Source organism: Euleptes europaea, chromosome 13, assembly GCF_029931775.1.
Source record: "Euleptes europaea isolate rEulEur1 chromosome 13, rEulEur1.hap1, whole genome shotgun sequence".
NCBI classification, from domain to species: Eukaryota; Metazoa; Chordata; class Lepidosauria; order Squamata; family Sphaerodactylidae; genus Euleptes; species Euleptes europaea.
Window position 1 is genome coordinate 4345213 of NC_079324.1, and position 19489 is coordinate 4364701.

The 19489-nt window shown below is 51.2% G+C and overlaps 1 protein-coding gene across 1 annotated transcript in view; it reads left to right on the top strand.

Annotated features, from left to right (window-relative positions):
• Positions 1–2515: 2515 nt before the first annotated feature.
• MSN (moesin) overlaps positions 2516–19489 on the top strand; it is a 95606-nt gene continuing 78632 nt past the window's right edge. The window contains exon 1 of the mRNA XM_056859173.1: positions 2516–2545. Coding sequence (XP_056715151.1) covers positions 2534–2545 — 12 coding nt within the window. The 5' untranslated portion in view covers positions 2516–2533. The remainder of the gene's footprint in view (positions 2546–19489) is intronic.

Sequence of the window (19489 nt, forward strand, 5' to 3'; positions counted from 1 at the left end):
AATATGCTGGAGGAAGGATCCATGTGAACCCCCTGATACCTATTGCATGTTTAGTCCGTCCCCCCTCCCCCCCCCCCCTCGGCACAGCTCCTGGGTTTTTAGCATCTATGTTGTGGGCAGAATTTCATCAGATGAAGCTTTTTCAGCATGAGATTCCTGTGCTGAGGAAGTTGGCAGCTGCCCATTTGGACTGGCATGCAGCTCTGCCATGTGGAAGGTCCCTTCTGGAAAAATGGAGAGGAACCGCCTTCTCTGCCCAGAGACTAGAGCCTCTTCCCCCCACCATCAGGAGAGAAATGTTTTGGTTTTGCCACTAGGTTGAAAAGGCTTCAAACGTCTGCCTAGTGCCCTCCCCCTCTTTCAAAGAGCACTACAGCTAAGCTGCTTAACATTCTGCAAAAAGCTGTTCAAGATGGGTTGGTGTTCTGCATCACACCTTTGGAAGATCCTTAGTGGAATATACATTTTGTCTGACTCCAAAGACTCCCACGCCTGAAAGGCCAATTGTTTCGGTCCCCAGGCAGGACCATTTCATCTCCATGGTGTCCTTCAGGGATGTCACTCAAGGGGGCCCCTGCAGGCCAATGCAGCAGCATTCCCTGCGCATAACTCCACAGGACCTGGCTCATAAAGCCCTGCAGAATCCACCAGACATGCTTGTTCTCAGAGAGAAATGGGAATGGAACCGAGTGACTGGCATTCGTTCTTCGGAATGCTAAAGTATGGGCCGCTAACTGTGATGAGCCTGTGGGCAATTTTGGAATTCTGGAAAAGGGGACTGGGTGCCACCACCAAATGGCCCCACCTGGTCACAAAACATTGAGAGGAGGCCCCACAGAATATTGGCACGCCCCACACCCATAACAGAGGCAGAAGGGGGTCTCCCTGCAGACATAAAGGCGATGATGTCTCCTGATCTCTTCGTGCTCCAAGGAGGGAGGGGACAGCCAGACGCTGCTCACCGCTTTGGGCAAGAGGGGCTGCTGGTGTTTCGTCTCCACAGGAAGGGGGGGAGGGTTCACTCCTTGCCCAGCCGCAGGCAGACGCCCTCTTTGCTAGCTGGGAGGGAACTCCCCAATTCCCCCGTGCCCTGCTGTTGCCTGATGAGAAGCTGAAGCTCTGCGTGGGTGCCAAGAGCATCGTGTTGCGAGAGGTCCCCTGGTTTGCCCCTGCCACGGACTCACCAGCTGGCCTAGGCCCCCGCCCAGCCGCCGCTCTCCAGGTTGTCTCCAAGAACGGATGTGAGCGAGCAACATTATGGTAGACTCATGTGCTGTAGCAGCTATGACAAGCACAAAGGCATGGGGAGCCATAATGACAGAGCAACGCATTCAGGAGTCCGTTCAAGTATACAAAGCAATGCCAGGAATTGTGCTGCCTTGGTGACTGGTGCTCAGGAATTCCAGTGCTGCATATTGGGGGGGGGGGGGCACTTTCAATAATGGTTGTCTTTTCATGTTGCTTTGTAGGGTGTGTGTGTGTGTGTGTGTGTGTGTCCCCAGGTTAAACTGTTTGGATGGCTTTTTGTGCAAATTGGTGGAGTGTAAATCCCTTAAATAAATGAATGAGGCCCAAAAGAATCAAAAAGCCTCTCTTGGTGCCGGACTGTCACTCCTTTCGGGGTGATCCCAGGCGCAGGGGAGGGACTGAGGCCCTTCCTTCTCTGTTATTTTTTTGCCGCCAATTGCCCTCCCCTGTGACCTTTCCTGAATTCGGAGTGTGGAGTGGGTCATCTGAGCCCAGGAAGCCCCCCCCCTCCCAATCTCGCTTCGTCCACGGAGTCAGCCGGCAGCTCCAGACAAGCCGCTGTTTCCAAGACTCCCCCCCTCCGTGGCCAATTGCGGCCTGTCTGAGGGGGGGGGGGTGGTCAGGGTTCCCAGGGGCTGCCCGTGCAGGGTTTTGAACCCCCCGCCCAGCGCCCCCGCCCCAGGTGTGGCCGGCCACGGGTGCCCTCGGATTTGCCGCTCTCTAGCGGCACGGGCCCCCACCCGCACCCCCCAAGCTCCAACCCAAGCCCCCAGGGGCGAAGACGCGCGCTCGCCCCAGCCGCCTCGGCCCCCGGTTTCAGCCCGGGTCGAGCGCGGGCGGCATCGTGGCCGCAACAGGGCGCGCAGGCGAGCGCGCGGCTCCGCCCGACGGGAGGGGCGAGCCCCGGCGCGGGGGAGAGGCGCCTCGAGGGGGCCCGCGCCAGGGGGGCCGCGGAGACCCCCCGCCGGGCCCGCCCCGCCCCCGCCGCCCTGCCTCCGAGGCCCGCGGCGTCGCCGAGCCCGTGGCGGGGGGGGGGGCAAGGCCGAGCGGCGCCGTCCCCGCGCCCCCCCGCCCCCCGCCCCCCGCGAGCCTCGCCGGGCTGGCAGCCGGGCGGGGCCTGTCGGGGGGGGGCGGGGCGGGCCCGGGTGTGGGTCTGGCGGGCGAGTCCTGCCCCGGACGAGGGCGGCGCGCGGGGCGGAGGCTGCCCAGTCCCGCTCCGCGTCCCGTTAGCGACAGGCGCCCGCTCGGCCCGACGCTCCCGCCCGCCCGCCCGCCCGCCGGCAAGATGCCCAAGACGGTACGTGCAGCCGGGGGGGGGAGAGAGGGAGGGGGCCCGCCAACCACCCACCCACCCGGGCGCCCCCGTGGGCGGAGGGCTGGCCATGGGCGCGCGGGGCGCCTCCGCCGCCAGCTGCCCGCCTCGGGCTCCTGGCCCGGCGGGGGTGGGGGTGGGGGTTGGGGGGGTCCGCTCGGGGCTGCGGCCGCCAGGGGGCCAAAGGACCCCTTCCCCCCCCCCCAGAGTTGGCAACGGTGTGGCGGGGGAGGGCAGGGAGCAGCGAGCTGCGGACGGGTGCGGCGGCCCGGCGCGCCGGCTGCGGAGGGGCGGGCTGGGCCAAGGCAGGGGCTTCTGCGGGGGGGGGGGAGGGGGCGCCTGGCGCGGGGGGTTCCGCGGGAGGCGCCACACGTGTCCTCGCGAGCGCCGTCGGGTTGCGGCTCCGGTCCCGCGCCGGGCGGGGCCCCCCCCTCCCCTCGTCCCCTCCCCTCCCCTCGTCCCCTCCCCTCCCTCCGTGTCTCGGCTTGACTGGCAGTCAGTTCTTGGCCGGCGCGTCACCCGCCGAGCTTGTCAAGCCCCTACTTGACTGGCTTCTGCCAAAGGATCTCTGGGAACAAAGAGGGAGGGGAGGGGAGGGGAGGGGAGGGAGCCCCCCTCCCCCCCCTCCCCTCCCCTCCAGGAGGGCCTTCTCTTGCAGGGGGCGGCGGCGGCCCCGTGCCTGCCCGTCGGGCAACCGGGGGTCCCGAAGGCAGACGCTCCGGGGCGCTGGAGGCCGCCGGCTGGGGGCCCGATGCCGGCGCCGCTGCGCAAGAGGGTGGGGTCGCTGCTGGCCGAAGGAGGGGTGCGCGGAATCGCCCGGGGGCGGCCCTCGTGCCCCTGGCTGCCTCGGGGGGAGAGCCGCTTCGGGCCAGGGGCAGCCGTCTCTCGCTCTGCTCCTTCAAGGCCGGCCACACGCGGCTCGCCCTCACGCCGCTGCACCACAGGCGCCTCCTTCTTGCCCAGCCCAGCCCAGACCCGGCGGGGGGGCTCTCGGGGGGGCTCTCGGGGGGGGCGCGCGGCTGGCTGCGGAGCCTGTCGGGGCGTCGGGCAGCGAAGCGGTCTGTGTGGCGTCCGAGGTGCGTCTTCGTGCTTCGGTTGCCGGGCGCGCCCCGCCGCACATCCAGGCAGGGGGTCTGTTCGGGGCCGCCTTGCAGAGCCGCTGGGCAGATGGGCGGCGGTCTGCGCAGACCGCAAGCTGCGGCAGGCGGTGGCCCGGGCAGCTGACCTCATCTCTTGGGAATGGCTTCCGCAGGCGGCCGTTCCCACAGGTGGATCCTTAAAACGGCAGTTTGGGGCTAGTAACGCGGGAGGTCTCGCACGCTCTGGACGCCACCCTCTGGGCAGCACTGTTCGCCCCGGTTGGGGGAAAATGCGCCTTCCTGTGTGTTTTCCTTCACAGGCAAATAGGACTTTTGGGGGGAGGGGGCTGGCCTACATTGAGGGCAGTGGGGAGTACATCCTGGCCTGGTGGTGCAATCCCCATGCAAATGCACCCCCTGGACAGTGATGGTTCCTTAGATGAGAATTGAAAGGCTGACAAATAGAGAAGAAAGCCCTGGTAGGATTTTCTGTTCCTGATGAGTTTTGATGCTGTAAAACTTGGACTGAGGGGGGAGAAAGAAGTCTCTTGTGAAACACATTCTCCTAAAACGATAAGTGAAATGTGTATTTATTTACTTCATTTACTCACCCAATGGGACCTAAAGCAGCTGACATCATTCTCTTCACCTTCACTTTATCCTCACAACAACCCTATGAAGTAGGCTAGGCTAGGAATGCGTGACTGGCCCGAGGTCACCCAGCAAGCTTTCACAGCTGGGAGGGGATTAAATTGGAGCCTCCTTAGGTCTAGTCTGAAGCTCCGTCGTCTGCACGACGCTGCTGTTTGGTTCCTCAGTGCTGTCTAATAACTGTCAAAAGACTAGAGTATTTCTCTGTACAATGGACACACACAGCTCTTTGTTACACCTACTTCGGATTCCTCCTCCATCTTCTTCAGCATGTGAAAGAAACGGGTCTGTGTGGGAAATATCAGCATCAGACTAAGAAGCAAGCTGCATGTGACTGAAAAAATACCGTCAGTGCAGATCTTCAGTTCCGAAGTGCACGGGGGTGGGGACACACACACACACACACACACACACACACACACGAAAGAAATCAGGCGGGGCACCGACAACTGCCTCTTTTCAGAAAACAGAGGTGATCAGAAGATGACGCTTGGGCTGCTCGCTCCTGGTGAGCTGGAGGCAGGCCCCACATCTTCCCCAGTGGGGACCCAAAGCAGATTACATCATTCTCCTCACCTTTATCCTCACAACAACCCTGTGTGGTGGGTTAGGCTGTGAGTGTGTGACTAGATTAAGGTAACCCAATGATCTTCCATGGCACCAGCGGGGTTTCAAACTGGGGTCTCCCAGATCCTAGCCTGACACTTTACCCATGACACCACGTTGGCTCTCAGTTGCAGGATTTTTAATTCTTTCTGGATAATTCTGGCTACATGGAAAGACAAATGCTTTTTAGGGCTGGGTAACTGCTTCCTTTACCAAACTTTTACTAACACCCCCCCCTCCGCGTGCAAGTTTCCCAATTGCTTCAAAGTTTAAAAAAATGCCTGGATGTAATACAGTGTGGCTCACTGCTCCATCTGAAACTGTATATTTGGATAACAGGCAGGGAGCCTTTTACCTTCTGAGGTGGGGTGGAGTGAAGCCTTGTTATTTTGCTGCAGCCAAAATAATATTTAGGGTACTTTAAACCCACTTTTCTCCACCCAGTTGTGGACAGAAAGCAGCTTGCAATATTACTTCTCCCCAGCACAGAGACACGACAGAGAGCCAAAAATATTGAAACCCAAGTTGACAGCAAATCTACCATCAACAAACTAATGTAAGGGGCAGGGCAGAGCAGATGCTGGCGGCCCCATCCTCCATGGCCACGGGCTCCCTCTCCTCTCCAGGCCGGTGGGCCCTCACATCTCGTGAGGCTGGAAAAACTTACCTGTTAATTATTTGTTACTCTGAAAGGGATAACAAGACTGTGTTTAAGATTGTAAATGTTATACCAATTTTAATGCATTTTATATTGTTAGTACTATAACAGATATTAACCTGATAAGAAAGCAAGTATTGCATTATTTCAGCTTTCTGCAAACATCTCCCTTTTCAGAAAAAGATCTCCCCTCCCCTTGCCTTCAAAATGTCTGTTAGCAGATTTCCTGTTCAGAGAGAGTGTTTCTAAGTCTCCAACATCTTGCTGGGTTTGATCCTTGAATTAAGTTAATGCCAAATCTGCTTTTAGGATTCGTAATGCTACCTGGCCATGAATGCACATGTAAATGTAAATATAATGTAAATATAAGTGTGTGGGTGGATATATCCAACCAACAATGAAATGGATCTAGGATCACAAAATTAGAAACAATGCAAAAAGAAAAGTATCAGACATGTCATAATGAGCACATGTGGAATTATGGAAGTAGGAAATGCAGTAAAAGCAAGATAATACATACTATGAACAGTGTAATAGACCCCAGTCATGTTCCCTCCCTTTATAAAAGCTCCCTCCATTAATGTAACAAAGCAAGATGCATGTGGACAGTCTCACTAATGCTAATCTGTGTCAGGCGATGTGAAGGAGTAGCGCACAATCAAGAAGCGGCCCAGAGTTCTTTGCGAGAGTCCAGGCAGCCAGGGATGTACCGGTGGACCGCCATTAACCTTGGCTCACACTGTAAACACCTTAGGGTTATTATTGCTTAACTTTGCTCAGGCAAGAATGTACATAGTTGGCTTTCTCTCTGCTTAACGGTTGGCAGCTTAAAGTGTAAGTCAGCTCCACAGAAAAGCAGTGTGTTTGTGGAGGTGCAAAAGTGTCCTTTGGAACGGTCGCTCTGTGGTGGTCTGTGGGTGCATGCTGCTCATCGCTTGGCCATGTGGACATGAAGCAATGCGCAAGCATGCGTGAATCAGCCCTCCTTTCTGTTCAGAAGGTAGGCTTCTGTGCTAATGGTACTGGCTACCAGCAGAAATCGGGCATTTCTGAGGACAGGAAAGTCTTGTAGAGAACATTTTTTATTTATTCACACCCAGCCTTTCTCCCCGGTGGGGACTCAAAGCCAGCGGGCAAAGTTCTCCAGTTTATCCTCACAACAACCCTAGTTTGGTTCAGCTGTGAGCTTGTGACTGGCCCAGGCTTCCATGGCACAGTGGAGATTCAAACCTGGGTTTCCTAGATCCTGGTCTGATGCTCGAATTGCTAACCCACCCCTCACTTTTCACTTGTGAGGGCTTGTTGGCCTGAAGCTTCTAAGTCAACAGGGCCTTCCTGTTGTTGGATTCCTATTGAACAGAGCTGATTTCTTTCTTCCTGTTCATGATCCCGCCCAGGCAAGTGTTGAGATCTCCTCCGCCCACCTTGTGGAGAAGTGGATATGCAGGGCCTGAGCAGGATGAGCCCCCCCCCTGAAGCCTTTGGTGGCAACAGTGGCTGACCTTTGTTGGCTGCTGTGCTCTGAATGCTGACACGGACACTGTTTAATGTAAATACCAACGTCCAGGAGTAAAAATGGTCTTGACTCGAAAGGCCCTTGTTAGCGTAATAGAGAGGGTTTAGCTTTTGGCAGAGGCAGGAGCTGTTGAGGTGAAAATGGGGCATGTCTTCGATGTCTTCCTAGCAGTGTGGGGAAGGTGAATCTCTGATCTGGGAGATGTGGGTCCCGTGTTCAGTGCAGGGGGTTGAGGGTTGTATGTGGGTTTTACCTTAGTTCTGCAAAACAATAAAGCCTTATACTCTGGCTTTGGGTTTTGGTGCTGGTTTTTAATGGCGTGTTAATAGTTGAGTTTGAACTAGCTTTATCTGTTGGGTGTTCTTGTTGTGTTTCACTTGTAAGCCTCCTGGATCAGGTTTTCTGAAGAGGTGGCATCCAGATGTTCTTTGAAAGTCCTCCCAGGGGTCTCCACCTCTCTGACTGGACTTGACTGGAGAGGGGGGGGGCTGTCTGTCCCTTCCAAGCAAGATGGCCACACTGAAAAATTGGTGTCTACTTTAGATCCTCCTTGGAAGCCAAAAGCTTGTTGCTCTGAAAGCTGCTCCGTTGTGGTCTTCAGTGAAAGCCCTCTGTGCTGGCAGAAATCAGTGGTGTTTCTGGCTGTTTGTAGAGACAAATGAAGCTGCAACACTAACCTGGCTGAGGAGTGAAAGGCGAGTGGAAATCCTTGCCTCCCGCGGGAGAATCCCGGGAGCTGCTTGGTCCCCCTGCCCGTGGCAGTTCAGGAAGCCTGTTGCTTTTGGGTCTGACTTGCCACCAGTTGAGGACTTGGTGCCTTCTCTGAAAAACATTGCCTGCAACAGGACTTTCCTGTGGCAGTAAACTTCCCAAGACACTGGTTTGCAGCCCTCCATCGGAATTGCTGTGCTGATGAAGCATGGCCTCTTGCCCCATCTCCTCCTTCTCCTCTTGTGCCCCTTCCCCAGGTAGCAGCTCTCTAGTTAGCTGCTTTGGCAGTTCCCAGAGAACTATGGGGGAGGAACTGTTCTGGAAAACTGCAAACACAAACCCTGTTGTGGCGTACCTTAGGAAAGCGAGGCACTGTGGGGAAGTCAGCCAGGAGTATGCAGGGATACTCCTGCATTACTTAATGGAGACTGGGCATTTTCTGTCTGGGAAAGTTGGGTGTGTGCTCTTGTGAGCAAGTGCAGTCCAGGAAGTTGCTGCTTTTGAAGTGGGGGCTGAGTTGTAGCCAATGTGAACTCTGTTCATGGTGAGTCTTTAAGTGACTCACGTAGTGCTGCATTCCCAAGAATGTTTTCCTCAAAGTGAGCATAGTTGAATAAAGTGGGACTTACTTCCAAGCGGGCCTGCTTAAAGTTGCTTCCTATGCCTGTGTTGTTGCAGATTTTTTGGCTGTTAGGTCAGATTGATCCTTTGTACGACTTAGAACTAAATTCCTCTCAATGGCGGTAGCTTTCGCACTGCAGGGCCAACACCAGGTTCCCTGTGGCAAAACTGTTCCCACCTGGTGTGCCTGAACAACGGGCAGCCTGAGTCAAAGCAATGCTCTGCTGCCTTTTCCGGCTCCGTCTGGGTGTTGCTTCACCTGGCATGCTGGAGACCCTTTCTGGTGTCCGGTCAGGAAACTATTTCTTACAAGTGGGTGAAACAGGGCCAGGAGGCGCCTTCCAGGTGATTGGCAATAAATGCACGCTTCATTGGGTGAAAGTGGTTGTGCTTTTTCCTCCGCCATGGGCCCCAGTGTAGTAGTGACTTGCTGCTACCGTCATAAATGCCCTGCCGCCAGGCTCTTCCTTCCATACTGAAGGACATCGTGTAGCAGCCGGCAGATGCAGAGTAAGTATCTCCAGCCCATAGCTGAACACTGCTATTAGGTGACCGCCTAACTGAAGTGTTTTAACCCTCTGCCTCCCTCCCTCACCCATTATATGACCTTCATGCAAGGTGGTTTGTATTCTGTATGTGGACAACCTGTTTTGTGGAGTGCTTCCTGGAACGTGGTTGTGCTGTCTGTGGCTTGCATTTCTACTGTCAAGTGGGGGTAGCCCTGCCTGCCTTGCAGGAGAGTATCTCAGGTGCCCGTCGTCTTGGGGGATTCAAGGAAATCATTTTTACCAACCCTTCCTTTAACCAGCTCAAAATACCCACTCTGTAAATGGAAGAGATCTTGGTTTGCCTGAGCTCAAAGCTCTTAATGAAACCTGTGTTGCCCGGTTTGGGGTGGGGTGGCTGTCTGCACAATTGAGTGATGCCCTGAGATGCTCTGCCCAGTTTGTTTCTAGCAGGGTGGGGTGGGGATAGTGACTTATGGGCAGCCCCTGCCGTCTGCTAGCTGGACTCGTGCAAGCAACTTGTGCTCAGTGCCTAGCTGCTGATGAATGAAGAAGGCGAAAGCCGTAACCTAAAACCTTTTGCCTGCAACCCCCCCTTCCATTCTCATCACAGAATCTGAATGAAGCATGCTGTTAGGCTTTGCTTTGCTTTGCAAAGGTTAAGTCCTTTTCAGGGGAAATGCTGGGATCTTTGGGAAAGATCTTTGGGATCTTTCTGAGCTGTGCTCTTCTGGAGTAGGTGACATTGCCTGAACTGCTATGACTTGCTGTAGGGCAGCTTTGTATCTTCCTGGGGGGCTGGTGCTGGGGGTGGGGGCTGTGGAATGTGCTTGAACCTGGTTGGACTGGTAAATGAAATGGCAAGACTTTCAGTGATTTGCAGTCTGATGAAACAATCCTGTGTGAGTGGAAGAGACAGCCCTTAAATCCAAGTTTTTGTCACAGTTTTTAAAAGTCTTCCCAGAATAACAAGAATAAAATCTTCTTCCTGTCACTGTTGACCTCTGTTCCTCAGAGAACTTGTTCTGATGTTCAGCACTCCCTGTCACAAGGAATGCAGGGAGGTTTGCAAATGAAGCCTTAGCAGACCCCCCTCCCCCCCCCAGGAAATGAGGCGGCCGCCTCGAGAGGAAGGAAGCCCGCCTGCCTTTCAGGCCTGCCTTCCTTTGCATGAAGGTCTGCAGCTTTGTGGTGTCTCCTCTTCCCCTGCGTGCCTGGCAGGAAATGGTAGCTCTTCAGCCAGAATGTGTGCAGTTTTGAAATGCTTGTTCGGTCAGTTTGTGGTGGGCAGTTTTTTCTTGCAGCCCCACCTCTGCTTCCCTGCTCAAAGCGGCAGGCTCCGCCGGCAGATCAGAGACTCACTCAGGCTGGCCTCTTTCCAGCATTTGAAAAGAGGCTGGTGACTAAACGCTTCCTCCCAGTGGTGAGGTCAGCTCCTGGACTCTTCCCTGGCTTGGTGCAACTCAAAAAAAGGGCCTTATTTGGCGCTCCCCATTCAAGTGCCCTCCCTGCATTAGCACAATAAAGCCGCTGTTATCTGGAGCTGAATCATCACCCCCCTGGCTCCTGCAGAAAGGCTTGCTTGGGGAGAAGCCCTGACATCTCCCCAGCCCTCTTCCAGGCCAAGTGACACGAGGCGTGGGCGTACCCTCCTTGTTCCTCCACAACCACACAGTGGCTTCAGGGAATGGCTTGATTCGGCATGGGACTGTGCTTCAGAGGGAGGAGGGCCTCTTGCCTTCCCCCGTGCTTGGCTTTTCTGGGTGGGGGGGAGTTCTTTGCCTTGCAGGTCATTTAAAAATCCATATAATCTCATTTGACCCCCAGCTACCCTATTAGCATCTTCAACCAGCTTGCCTTTTGGGGGTTGGGCCAAGCAAAGATCGGCTGCATCTGTGAGCAGCTGGACCTGTCCGGTATAGAGTCAGACCAATGCTCCACGGAGCCACAAATTGTCATCGCTGATTGGCAACAGCTCTTCAGGGCCTCCAGTTGAGGATATTCCTGTTTGCTGTCCGAGATGCCCTTAAGCGGAACTGCACACTCTCTTAAGCCACACCTTTTGAACTATAGATTGTAAGTTGTTTCATGGATTCTGTGAGTCTGTACTCTCTCCCTCCCTCCCTCCCTCCCTCCCTCCCTCTCTCTCTCATGCTTCTCTGCTGTTCTTTACAAAGACCAGGGACACGGCCTGGCGTTCTGTTTCTCTGCCGAAAGAGGATGGCTCTTAATCAGAAACTCTTTGGCTGTGATCCTGGAACACCCTTCAAATCTGACCCGTCTGTAGTAAGACACGTCCCTCTAATTTCCTAGGGCTCGATGATGTGCCAGTACCAGCCTTTAGGTGCCATTTGGGTGGAGCGAATGGATTGTGGTCCGAGAGGGAGTGCATTGGTTAGCTAAAAGGAGACAGCAAACTGCAACTTGGTGAGCAGATCAATGCACCCGGGGGCCCTTAGGCAGCATTCTTGCTTCCCACAGGTCGCTGGCTGGATTTAACCCAGGCCTATTGGGGGAGGGGTTGGGGGCTTTATAAAGCTCCAATTCATTGTGGCTTGGCCCTGTGCACAGTCTTTGCATCATGTGAAACAGCTGCAGAACTGCCAGTGTGGCTTCTCCAGGGCTTTTGCTTGGCCACTACCTACATGCATCTTGGCATCTGGAACTTATCCCTGTTCAGTTTTTTTCTGTGCATATCTATACGTGGGCAGAGCAGCCATTCTTGGTGACAGTGCCGCAAAAGCAGCTTGCTACCTGGTCTCTGGCAGTGGGGTGGGGTCTCCCCCTGCCTCTGAGTGCAGGCTAGTATGAAGAAAGCGATTCTGCAGATAACAATGAAATGCTGGATACTGGAGATAATGAGTTCTTTGTTGTGTACTGGCCAGGCAAAAAAGGGGAAGCAGGCCGGCCTCGGGCTGCTTTCAAAGATGATGCAATTCTGTCCCCAGGCAAAACCCTGATGGTTGAGAAGGGCTCACATTGCTGGTGGTACTTTTAAGTAGCAGAAGGTCATAAACCCTGCTCTCCACCTGGAGGTTGTGGTGGGGAGAGAATAATCTTGTATCTTATGCAAAGGGAAGGGGGAAGGGCCTGTGGCTCAGTGGTAGAGCATCTGCTCGGTATGCAGAAGGTCCCAGGTTCAATCCCTGGCGTCTCCAGTTGGTAGGTGATGTGAAAGGCCTCTTGCCTGAGGCCCTGGAGAGCTGCTGCCAGTCTGAGCAGGCGATACTGAACTTGATGGACCAGTGGTCCGGTTCCGTATAAGGCAGCTTATATTTCATATGTGAAATGCTTCCCAGTAGCATCACCCTTATGGTGGGTGCTTCCTATACCTGTAGGCAGCCTCCATTGCTATGGCCGTCCCTGCAGGCAAAATGCTGGGTGCCATAAACTGCCCTGGGACCCAGCCGTAGGATGAAAAAGGAGTCCTGAATGTCTCTCCTGCAGCTGCTTCCCTCTCTGCCTTTAGCGTAGTGGGGAGGGAAGATGGGATCCAGTGAGGGTTAGGCCTGCCCTTTTATGGCTCCTGCTCCAATGCCATTCTTTTGAGCCTAATTATGTCTTCACACAAGTGTATCTACAGGTCCCACACAGTTGCCTTGCCTATAGGTTCTCCCCCCTCCCCATGGGACAAGTAGAGTTGGTCTGTCAGTGGCTACTAGCCATGGAACCCTCACATTCAGAGGCAGCCCACCTCTGGACCCCAGTGCCAGGAGAGGAGACATCAGGGGCAGGCCCTCGGCCTCTGTGCCCTGTTGTTGGACCTCCAAGGAAATTCTTAAAAGGGAGATATTGAAGGTACAATTTCAATAAATTCCCACGAGGAGAAAAAAGCTAGAAGTTTGAAGAAACCAGGGTGGATGAGTAAAGAACTTTTGGTTAAGATAGGATTTAAGAAGGGCATGTACAAGAAATGGAAAAGGGGAGAAATCAACAAAGAGGAATTCAAACAGGTAGCAAGCATATGTAGGGAGAAAGTCAGGAAGGCTAAAGCGCAGAATGAGCTCCGGCTAGCCAGGAAAGTTAAAAACAACAAAAAAGGGTTTTTTGGTTATGTCCATAACAAAAGGAAGATCAAGGTAACGTGGAGAGGACGGTGAATTATTAGAAAAGACAGAAAAGGCAGAATTACTTAACACCTTCTTTGTCTCAGTCTTCTCCCAAAAGGGAAATAGTGCTCAACCTGGGAATAATGGAGCAGAGGATGCAGTAGGGGAATTACAGCATAGTATAGACACTGAGATAGTATGGGAATACCTGGCTACTCTTAATGAATTCAAGTCTTCCGGGCCGGACTGCATCCAAGGGTGTTAAAAGAACTGGCTGAAGTGATTTCAGAACCACTGGCAATAATCTTTGAGAATTCATGGAGAACAGGAGAAGTTCCGGCAGACTGGAGGAGGGCAAATGTGGTCCCCATCTTTAAAAAAGGGGGGGGGGAAGAAATCCCCAACAATTATCGCCCAGTCAGTCTGACATCAATACCAGGTAAAATACTAGAGCAGATAATTAAACAGACGGTCTGTAAGCACTTAGAAAGAAATGCCGTGCTCACTGACAGTCAACATGGGTGTCTCAAAAACAGGTCATGCCAAACTAATCTCATATCTTTTTTTGAAAGAGTGACAAGTATGGTAGATGAAGGGAATGCTGTAGATGTAGTGTACCTTGATTTCAGTAAAGCCTTTGATAAAGTCCCCCATGATCTTCTTGAAACAAAGTTAGTAAAATGTGGGCTGGGCACTGCTACTGTTAGGTGGATTGGTAATTGATTGACCAACCGAACCCAAAGGGTGCTCATTAATGGCACAACTTCATCCTGGAGAGGAGTGACCAGTGGGGTACCACAGGGGTCTGTCCTGGGACCGGTACTATTTAATATTTTTTTATAAATGACTTGGATGATGGAATAGAGAGCATGCTAAACAAATTTGCAGATGACACCAAGTTAGGAAGGGTAGTTAATACCGCAGAGGGTAGGGTCAGAGTTCAGAATGTCTTCAATAGACTGGAGAGCTGGGCCATAAGCAATAAAATGGATTTCAATAGGGAGAAGTGTACTTCATCTAGGCAGAAACAACATAAGGCACAGGTACAGGATGGGAGAGAGTTGGCTTGACAACAGTACATGTGAAAGAGGTCTGGGAGTCTTAGTGGACCACAAACTGAACATGAGTCAACAGTGTGATATGGCGGCTAAGAAGGCCAATGCAATTCTGGGCTGCATCAATAGGAGTATTGTGTCTAGATCAAGGGAAGTAATACTACCACTGGATTCTGCATTGGTCAGACCTCACTTGGAATACTGTGTCCAGTTTGGGGCTCCACAATTTAAGAAGGATGTTGACAAGTTGGAGCATGTCCAGAGGAGGGTGACCAGAATGGTCAAAGGTCTGGAATCCATGCCCTATGAGGAGAGACTTAGGGAGTTGGGTTTGTTTAGATTGGAGAAGAGAAGGTTGAGGGGAGACATGATAGCCTTGTTTAAATATTTGAAGGGATGTCATGTTGATGAGGGAACTAGCTTGTTCTCTGTTGTTCCAGAGACTAGGACACGGAGTAATGGATTTAAACTAATAGAAAAGCGATTCCACCTAAACATTAGGAAGAACTTTCTTATGGCGAGGGCTGTTTGATGGTGGAATGTGCTGCCTTGGAGGGTGGTGGAGTCTTTGGAGGTCTTTAAGCAGAGGCTAGATGGCCATCTGTCAGGAGTGCTTTGATTGTGGGATCCTGCATGGCGGTGGGAGGGTTGGGGTCACTGGGGATGTGGGGGGAGTCAATTGTTAATTTCCTGCATTGTGCAGGGGGTTGGACTAGATGACCCTGGTGGTCCTTCCAACTCTATGGTTCTGAGAAATCCCTTAGAACAGGGGTGTTGAACTCAATTGTTACGAGGACCAGATACGACATAAATGTCTCTTGGTTGGGCTGGCCCCTGCCTTGCCAACCCACACCAAGCACAATGTGTGCGGATGGCCTAAGTGTACTGGGCGGCTCAGGCTAAGGTGGCGCCCTTCGCGCATCTTACTCCAGGCACAATGGTCAAATGTTGCCATCCTGCTGGGCAACACTTGATGACAACCTGCTAGCTCCAGTTTCTTGTTCTGTCATCAAGAACGCCAGAAGAGTCCAGCTGGATCAGACCTGCGCTCCACCTAGTCCAGCATCCTGTTTCACACAGCAGCTAAACAGTTGCCCTGGTGGGCCAACAAGCAGGGCACGGAGGGCAAAAGCTGCCTCCTTCTGATGCTGCCTCCTGGCACCGGGGTCCAGAGGCTTGCTTTAGTAACCATAGCTAGTAGCTGCTGGTAAACCTCTATGAATCTGTCCGATCCCCTTTTATAGCTGACTGTGCCAGAGAATTCCACATTTTAATCACTCGTTGAGTAAAGAAGTATTTTTGGTCCATCCTCAATGCGTTGCCCATCAACTTAATTGAATGCCCCTAAGTTCTCTTATTTTGGGAGAGGGAGGGAAAGTTCTCTGTCCACTCTCTCTATCCTGTGCATAATTTCATGTGGGACTGCACAGAAACCTGAAGATGAATATAAATGTCTATCACCACCCCCACCCCCGGTTGTCTCTCTTCTAAATTGAAAATCCCCACACTCTTCCGCCTTTCCTCATAGGGAAGGTGTCCCAGCCTCCTAATCATTTCGCTTGCCCTCTTCTGTACTTTTTCCATCTCTCCGATGTCCTTTGAGACGTGGTGGTGCAGAAATGCACACAGTACTCCCGATGAGGGGCCACCCCCCAGATCTATACAGGGACATTATAATACTGGTTGCTTTGTTTTTAATACCTTTCCTAATAATCCCCAGCAGAGAGTTTGCCTTTTTCACTGTGGTGGCACCCTGGGTTGATGTTTTCATTGAGCTATCTGCTACGGCCTCTCTCAAAATTGCTGTCAAAGCTTTCCTATAAAGGCAGCGCTAGTGATTGTGTAAAAGGAATGAATGGTAAACTGCCAGCGCAGGGGTTTCTGTTGCTGCTTTCCAGCATTGCCATGGAGTCTGTTTTGGGTGTTAGTCACTTTCTCTCTCCCCCTTCTTTCCTTCTCTGATATCTTAAGGGGCAGTGTCTAAGGCCCTTGGGCTTGCTTCTCATCCATTCCCTTTGGGGGGGTGTGTGTGTCTTCTTTTTAGTTCAAATTTGGAACTCCATCCTGCCCCTGCAGAGCAGAAGTGCTAAGGGAAGCGGGTTTCCCATAGACAATTTAGCGCCTAAGTTCCCTTCATTATCTTTACTTCCCTTCTTTCCCCATCTCAGCTGCTGGTCCGTCTGCCCCCCCCCCCCCGCTGTGTTCTGTTCCCCGGCCGCCCTCGTGTGCTCAGATGTAATTGGCTGTGTAGTACAGTGGCCACATCCTAGTTGCTGGCCATGCATTGGTGCATGTGGCATCTCTGGCTGTGCCCAAGGAACGTCTTAACTGCATGGCTACAGCCTTACCCAGTTGTGAAAGTTTAATCCTAGAGAACAGAAGCTTTGGGGGGATTATTGCAGTACTTTTAAAGTCTGTCACAAACAAAGCCCCTCAGTGATTTCCAAGCCTGAGCTTCGATCCTTCATCCAGTCAAAGGTGAAAGTGAAGCCCACTTAACATTGGCCCAGTTCTCGGGGTTTTCACAGACAGAGTGTAGGGAGAGAAATTGCTTGATATTCCTCCAGCCCACAGAAGCAGGAGCAACCAGGCCTGCTTGTGGGGAGTAGGGCCATCGGATCACTGGAAGCCCCAAGAGTTAACGGCCATCTGTTGTGTTCCCTGTAAAGCCCAACCTCTCCAAAGCCCACGGAGACCTCCTTGGCCAGAATGGGGTTAGTTCACACCCACTGGTTTGGACATCCTGAATAATGTACTTTCAGTCCACTTTCAATACACTTTGATGATCTTTTGCAAGTGGATTTTGCCGTTTCACACAGTAAAATCCAGCTGCAAAGTGCATTGAAAGTGCATTATTCAGGATGTGTGAAAGCACCGGTGGTGCCAAGCGCCAAACTAGTTTTTGCACACTGCTGTATATCTAGGGTCCTTCTGCAGCAGCTCAAGCTCATTTGCCCTCATTAGAGAGAGAGTTTCTGGAAGTTTTGAAACCATGAAGGAAAAATTGGTGGTTTTCCAGGAAGATTTTGTGAACCTTTATAGCACTGAACTATTCAATAGTGTATCCCAGGGGTCCCCAATCTTTTTGAACCTGTGGGCACCTTTGAAATTTTGAGAGGCTGCCACAGGAGGCGGAGCCAAACACAATGCCTCCCTTCTTGTTTTGCAAAAGAGGCCCATGGCAACGCTTGAAGCCGCCCTGTTCAGATCCTGTCCATCAGTCTGTCAAGGTGTGTGCTTTGTTTGGAAGTGATATTCTTGTCATTTAAACATCTATCAGGCTTCCTGTATTAATAAGACTTTTATGGGGGGCTGTTTTAAAATATTTACAGGAAAAAGACTTTTAAGCTTGTTTTTCTTTTTTCTTAATATAAATTTTATTAATTTTTTGACAAAGAAAAAAACAAAACATAACACACATACTACCACATACATACAGCCCTTCCACCCTTCCAAACTGTGCCTATACCCATCATATTGTTAATAAAGGTAAAGGTCCCCTGTGCAAGCACCGGGTCATTCCTGACCCATGGGGTGACGTCACATCCCGACGTTTTCTATGCAGACTTTGTTTGCGGGGTGGTTTGCCAGTGCCTTCCCCAGTCACCTTCCCTTTACCCCCAGCAAGCTGGGTACTCATTGTTAATAATAACCTCTTAATTGCAAATAGTCAAATCTATTTTACTAATGCTACAATAAATGATTCCTGACACCATATCTGTCCTAATTGCTATATTAGAATAACTGCTCCAGCCATACAGTAAGAATACTATTACAATTGCAAAACTGTAACATCACAGTCTTAATATATATTTCACCTTTTCGATATTATGCGTCAACCTGGTATTTGTTTTACATAATCATAGTAACTTTCCCATTTTCTTTGCAGTTCCCCCAAAGGCCTCTTATTCAACAATTGTGTCAACTTGGCCATAACTGCATATTCTGCCATTTTCTCTCACCAGCTTTCAATCCCTGGCATTTCCTCTTGCTTCCACATTGATGCTAGAACTACTCTGGCTGCTGTTATCATATACTGAAACAATTCTGTATTGTTTCTATTCAAGTCTATCAGAAGTATTCCTAGCAACATTGTCTCTGGGTCTAGAGGAAAGTCAATTTTAAAATCTTCCACATTTCTTAGTGAATGTCTATCCAAAAGTTCTTGCCTTTCTTGCAGGGTGGACTTGATTTAAATCAAATCGATATAAATCATGATTTAAATCACTAGTTAGTAAGACTTGATTTAAATTATGGGTGTTTTTACAGAAAGACTCATTTTTGCTGGTATAATCTTAATATTTACAACCAGATGAAGGTTTCATTTTGGGAATAATAAATTTTCAGAGTAGTTTTTACAGTTATATCAAAAATTACTGATTTGGTTATACTATTAAAAATACACAGACAGGTAATTGTGAAATTATTGCCAGGAAGAGGAACTTCATTAAAATATTCCCAAACTGGGTCTCTTTTACAGCCTGCTGCCGTTATAGGTTTTCTCCTCCAGGGAGAGATTATTGTGATAAACCTCAGGCTATACACACGTGTGTAAAGGAATTTCAAAGGGGCTATTATCTCCCAGCAGCCCTGGCTCTGGACAGGCTGGCCTTCCTTTTTCCAGAGGGGAAGAGGGAGGAGGAGGGATACAGCTGGTGGGCCTAGGCTGGAGCAGGCTGGCAGGAAGAACAGGCCGAGGAGGAGAAACAGGCTGGTGGAGAGTTGGGAAAGGGGGACCAAGGACTGGAGCAGAGAACTTCAGGGATTCCTGCTGCAGGACTGAAGTTCCAGATAGAGACTTTAACATTTGGACAACGTCAGGCGAGCCCTGGGAAGAAGGGCCTGGAACTAGTGAACTCTTATTAGTTGACTGGCAAGCACTTCAAGGTCTTGCCAAGGACTTACAGATCCCAGTTACTATTTCCACCACCACCCCTTTGGATTTGCTTTTACATTCAAGTGGCCTATTGTGTACATTTAAGTGTAAGGAGAATTGTTGGAACCCAGTGGGATTGGGAAGAGGTTGCCAGTCTTCAGCACTTGCCTCAAGTCTGAGTTGCACAGACATGCAACTGACTTGCACAATTATTACACAAAGATCCCAAGACTTGTGCAGTATTCTGCTCACAAGGATGCACTTTCATTTTTACTGCTTCACACTTAGCTACTTGTGCAGATCTATTCCACTCCAAACAATCTATTCATTGAACCTCTTAGAACTTAGCATTTAAGAGGTAAGGGGTTGATTCTGTGTATATAAATTTGCAAAGCAACAATGGGATTAAAGTTTTTTCCTCAACTCTGTATGTTTATTTTATAACATTTTTGCTGTGAAGAAAAGGCATGTTATCTCTGCAGACACATTTACACTTTTGAGAACTACAAAAATAAGCATCTGTGATACTATCTTCTCGTTAGAAAAACTGCCCAAAATAATCTTACAGAAACCTCTGGAAGAGCATGACATTGTGAATGGA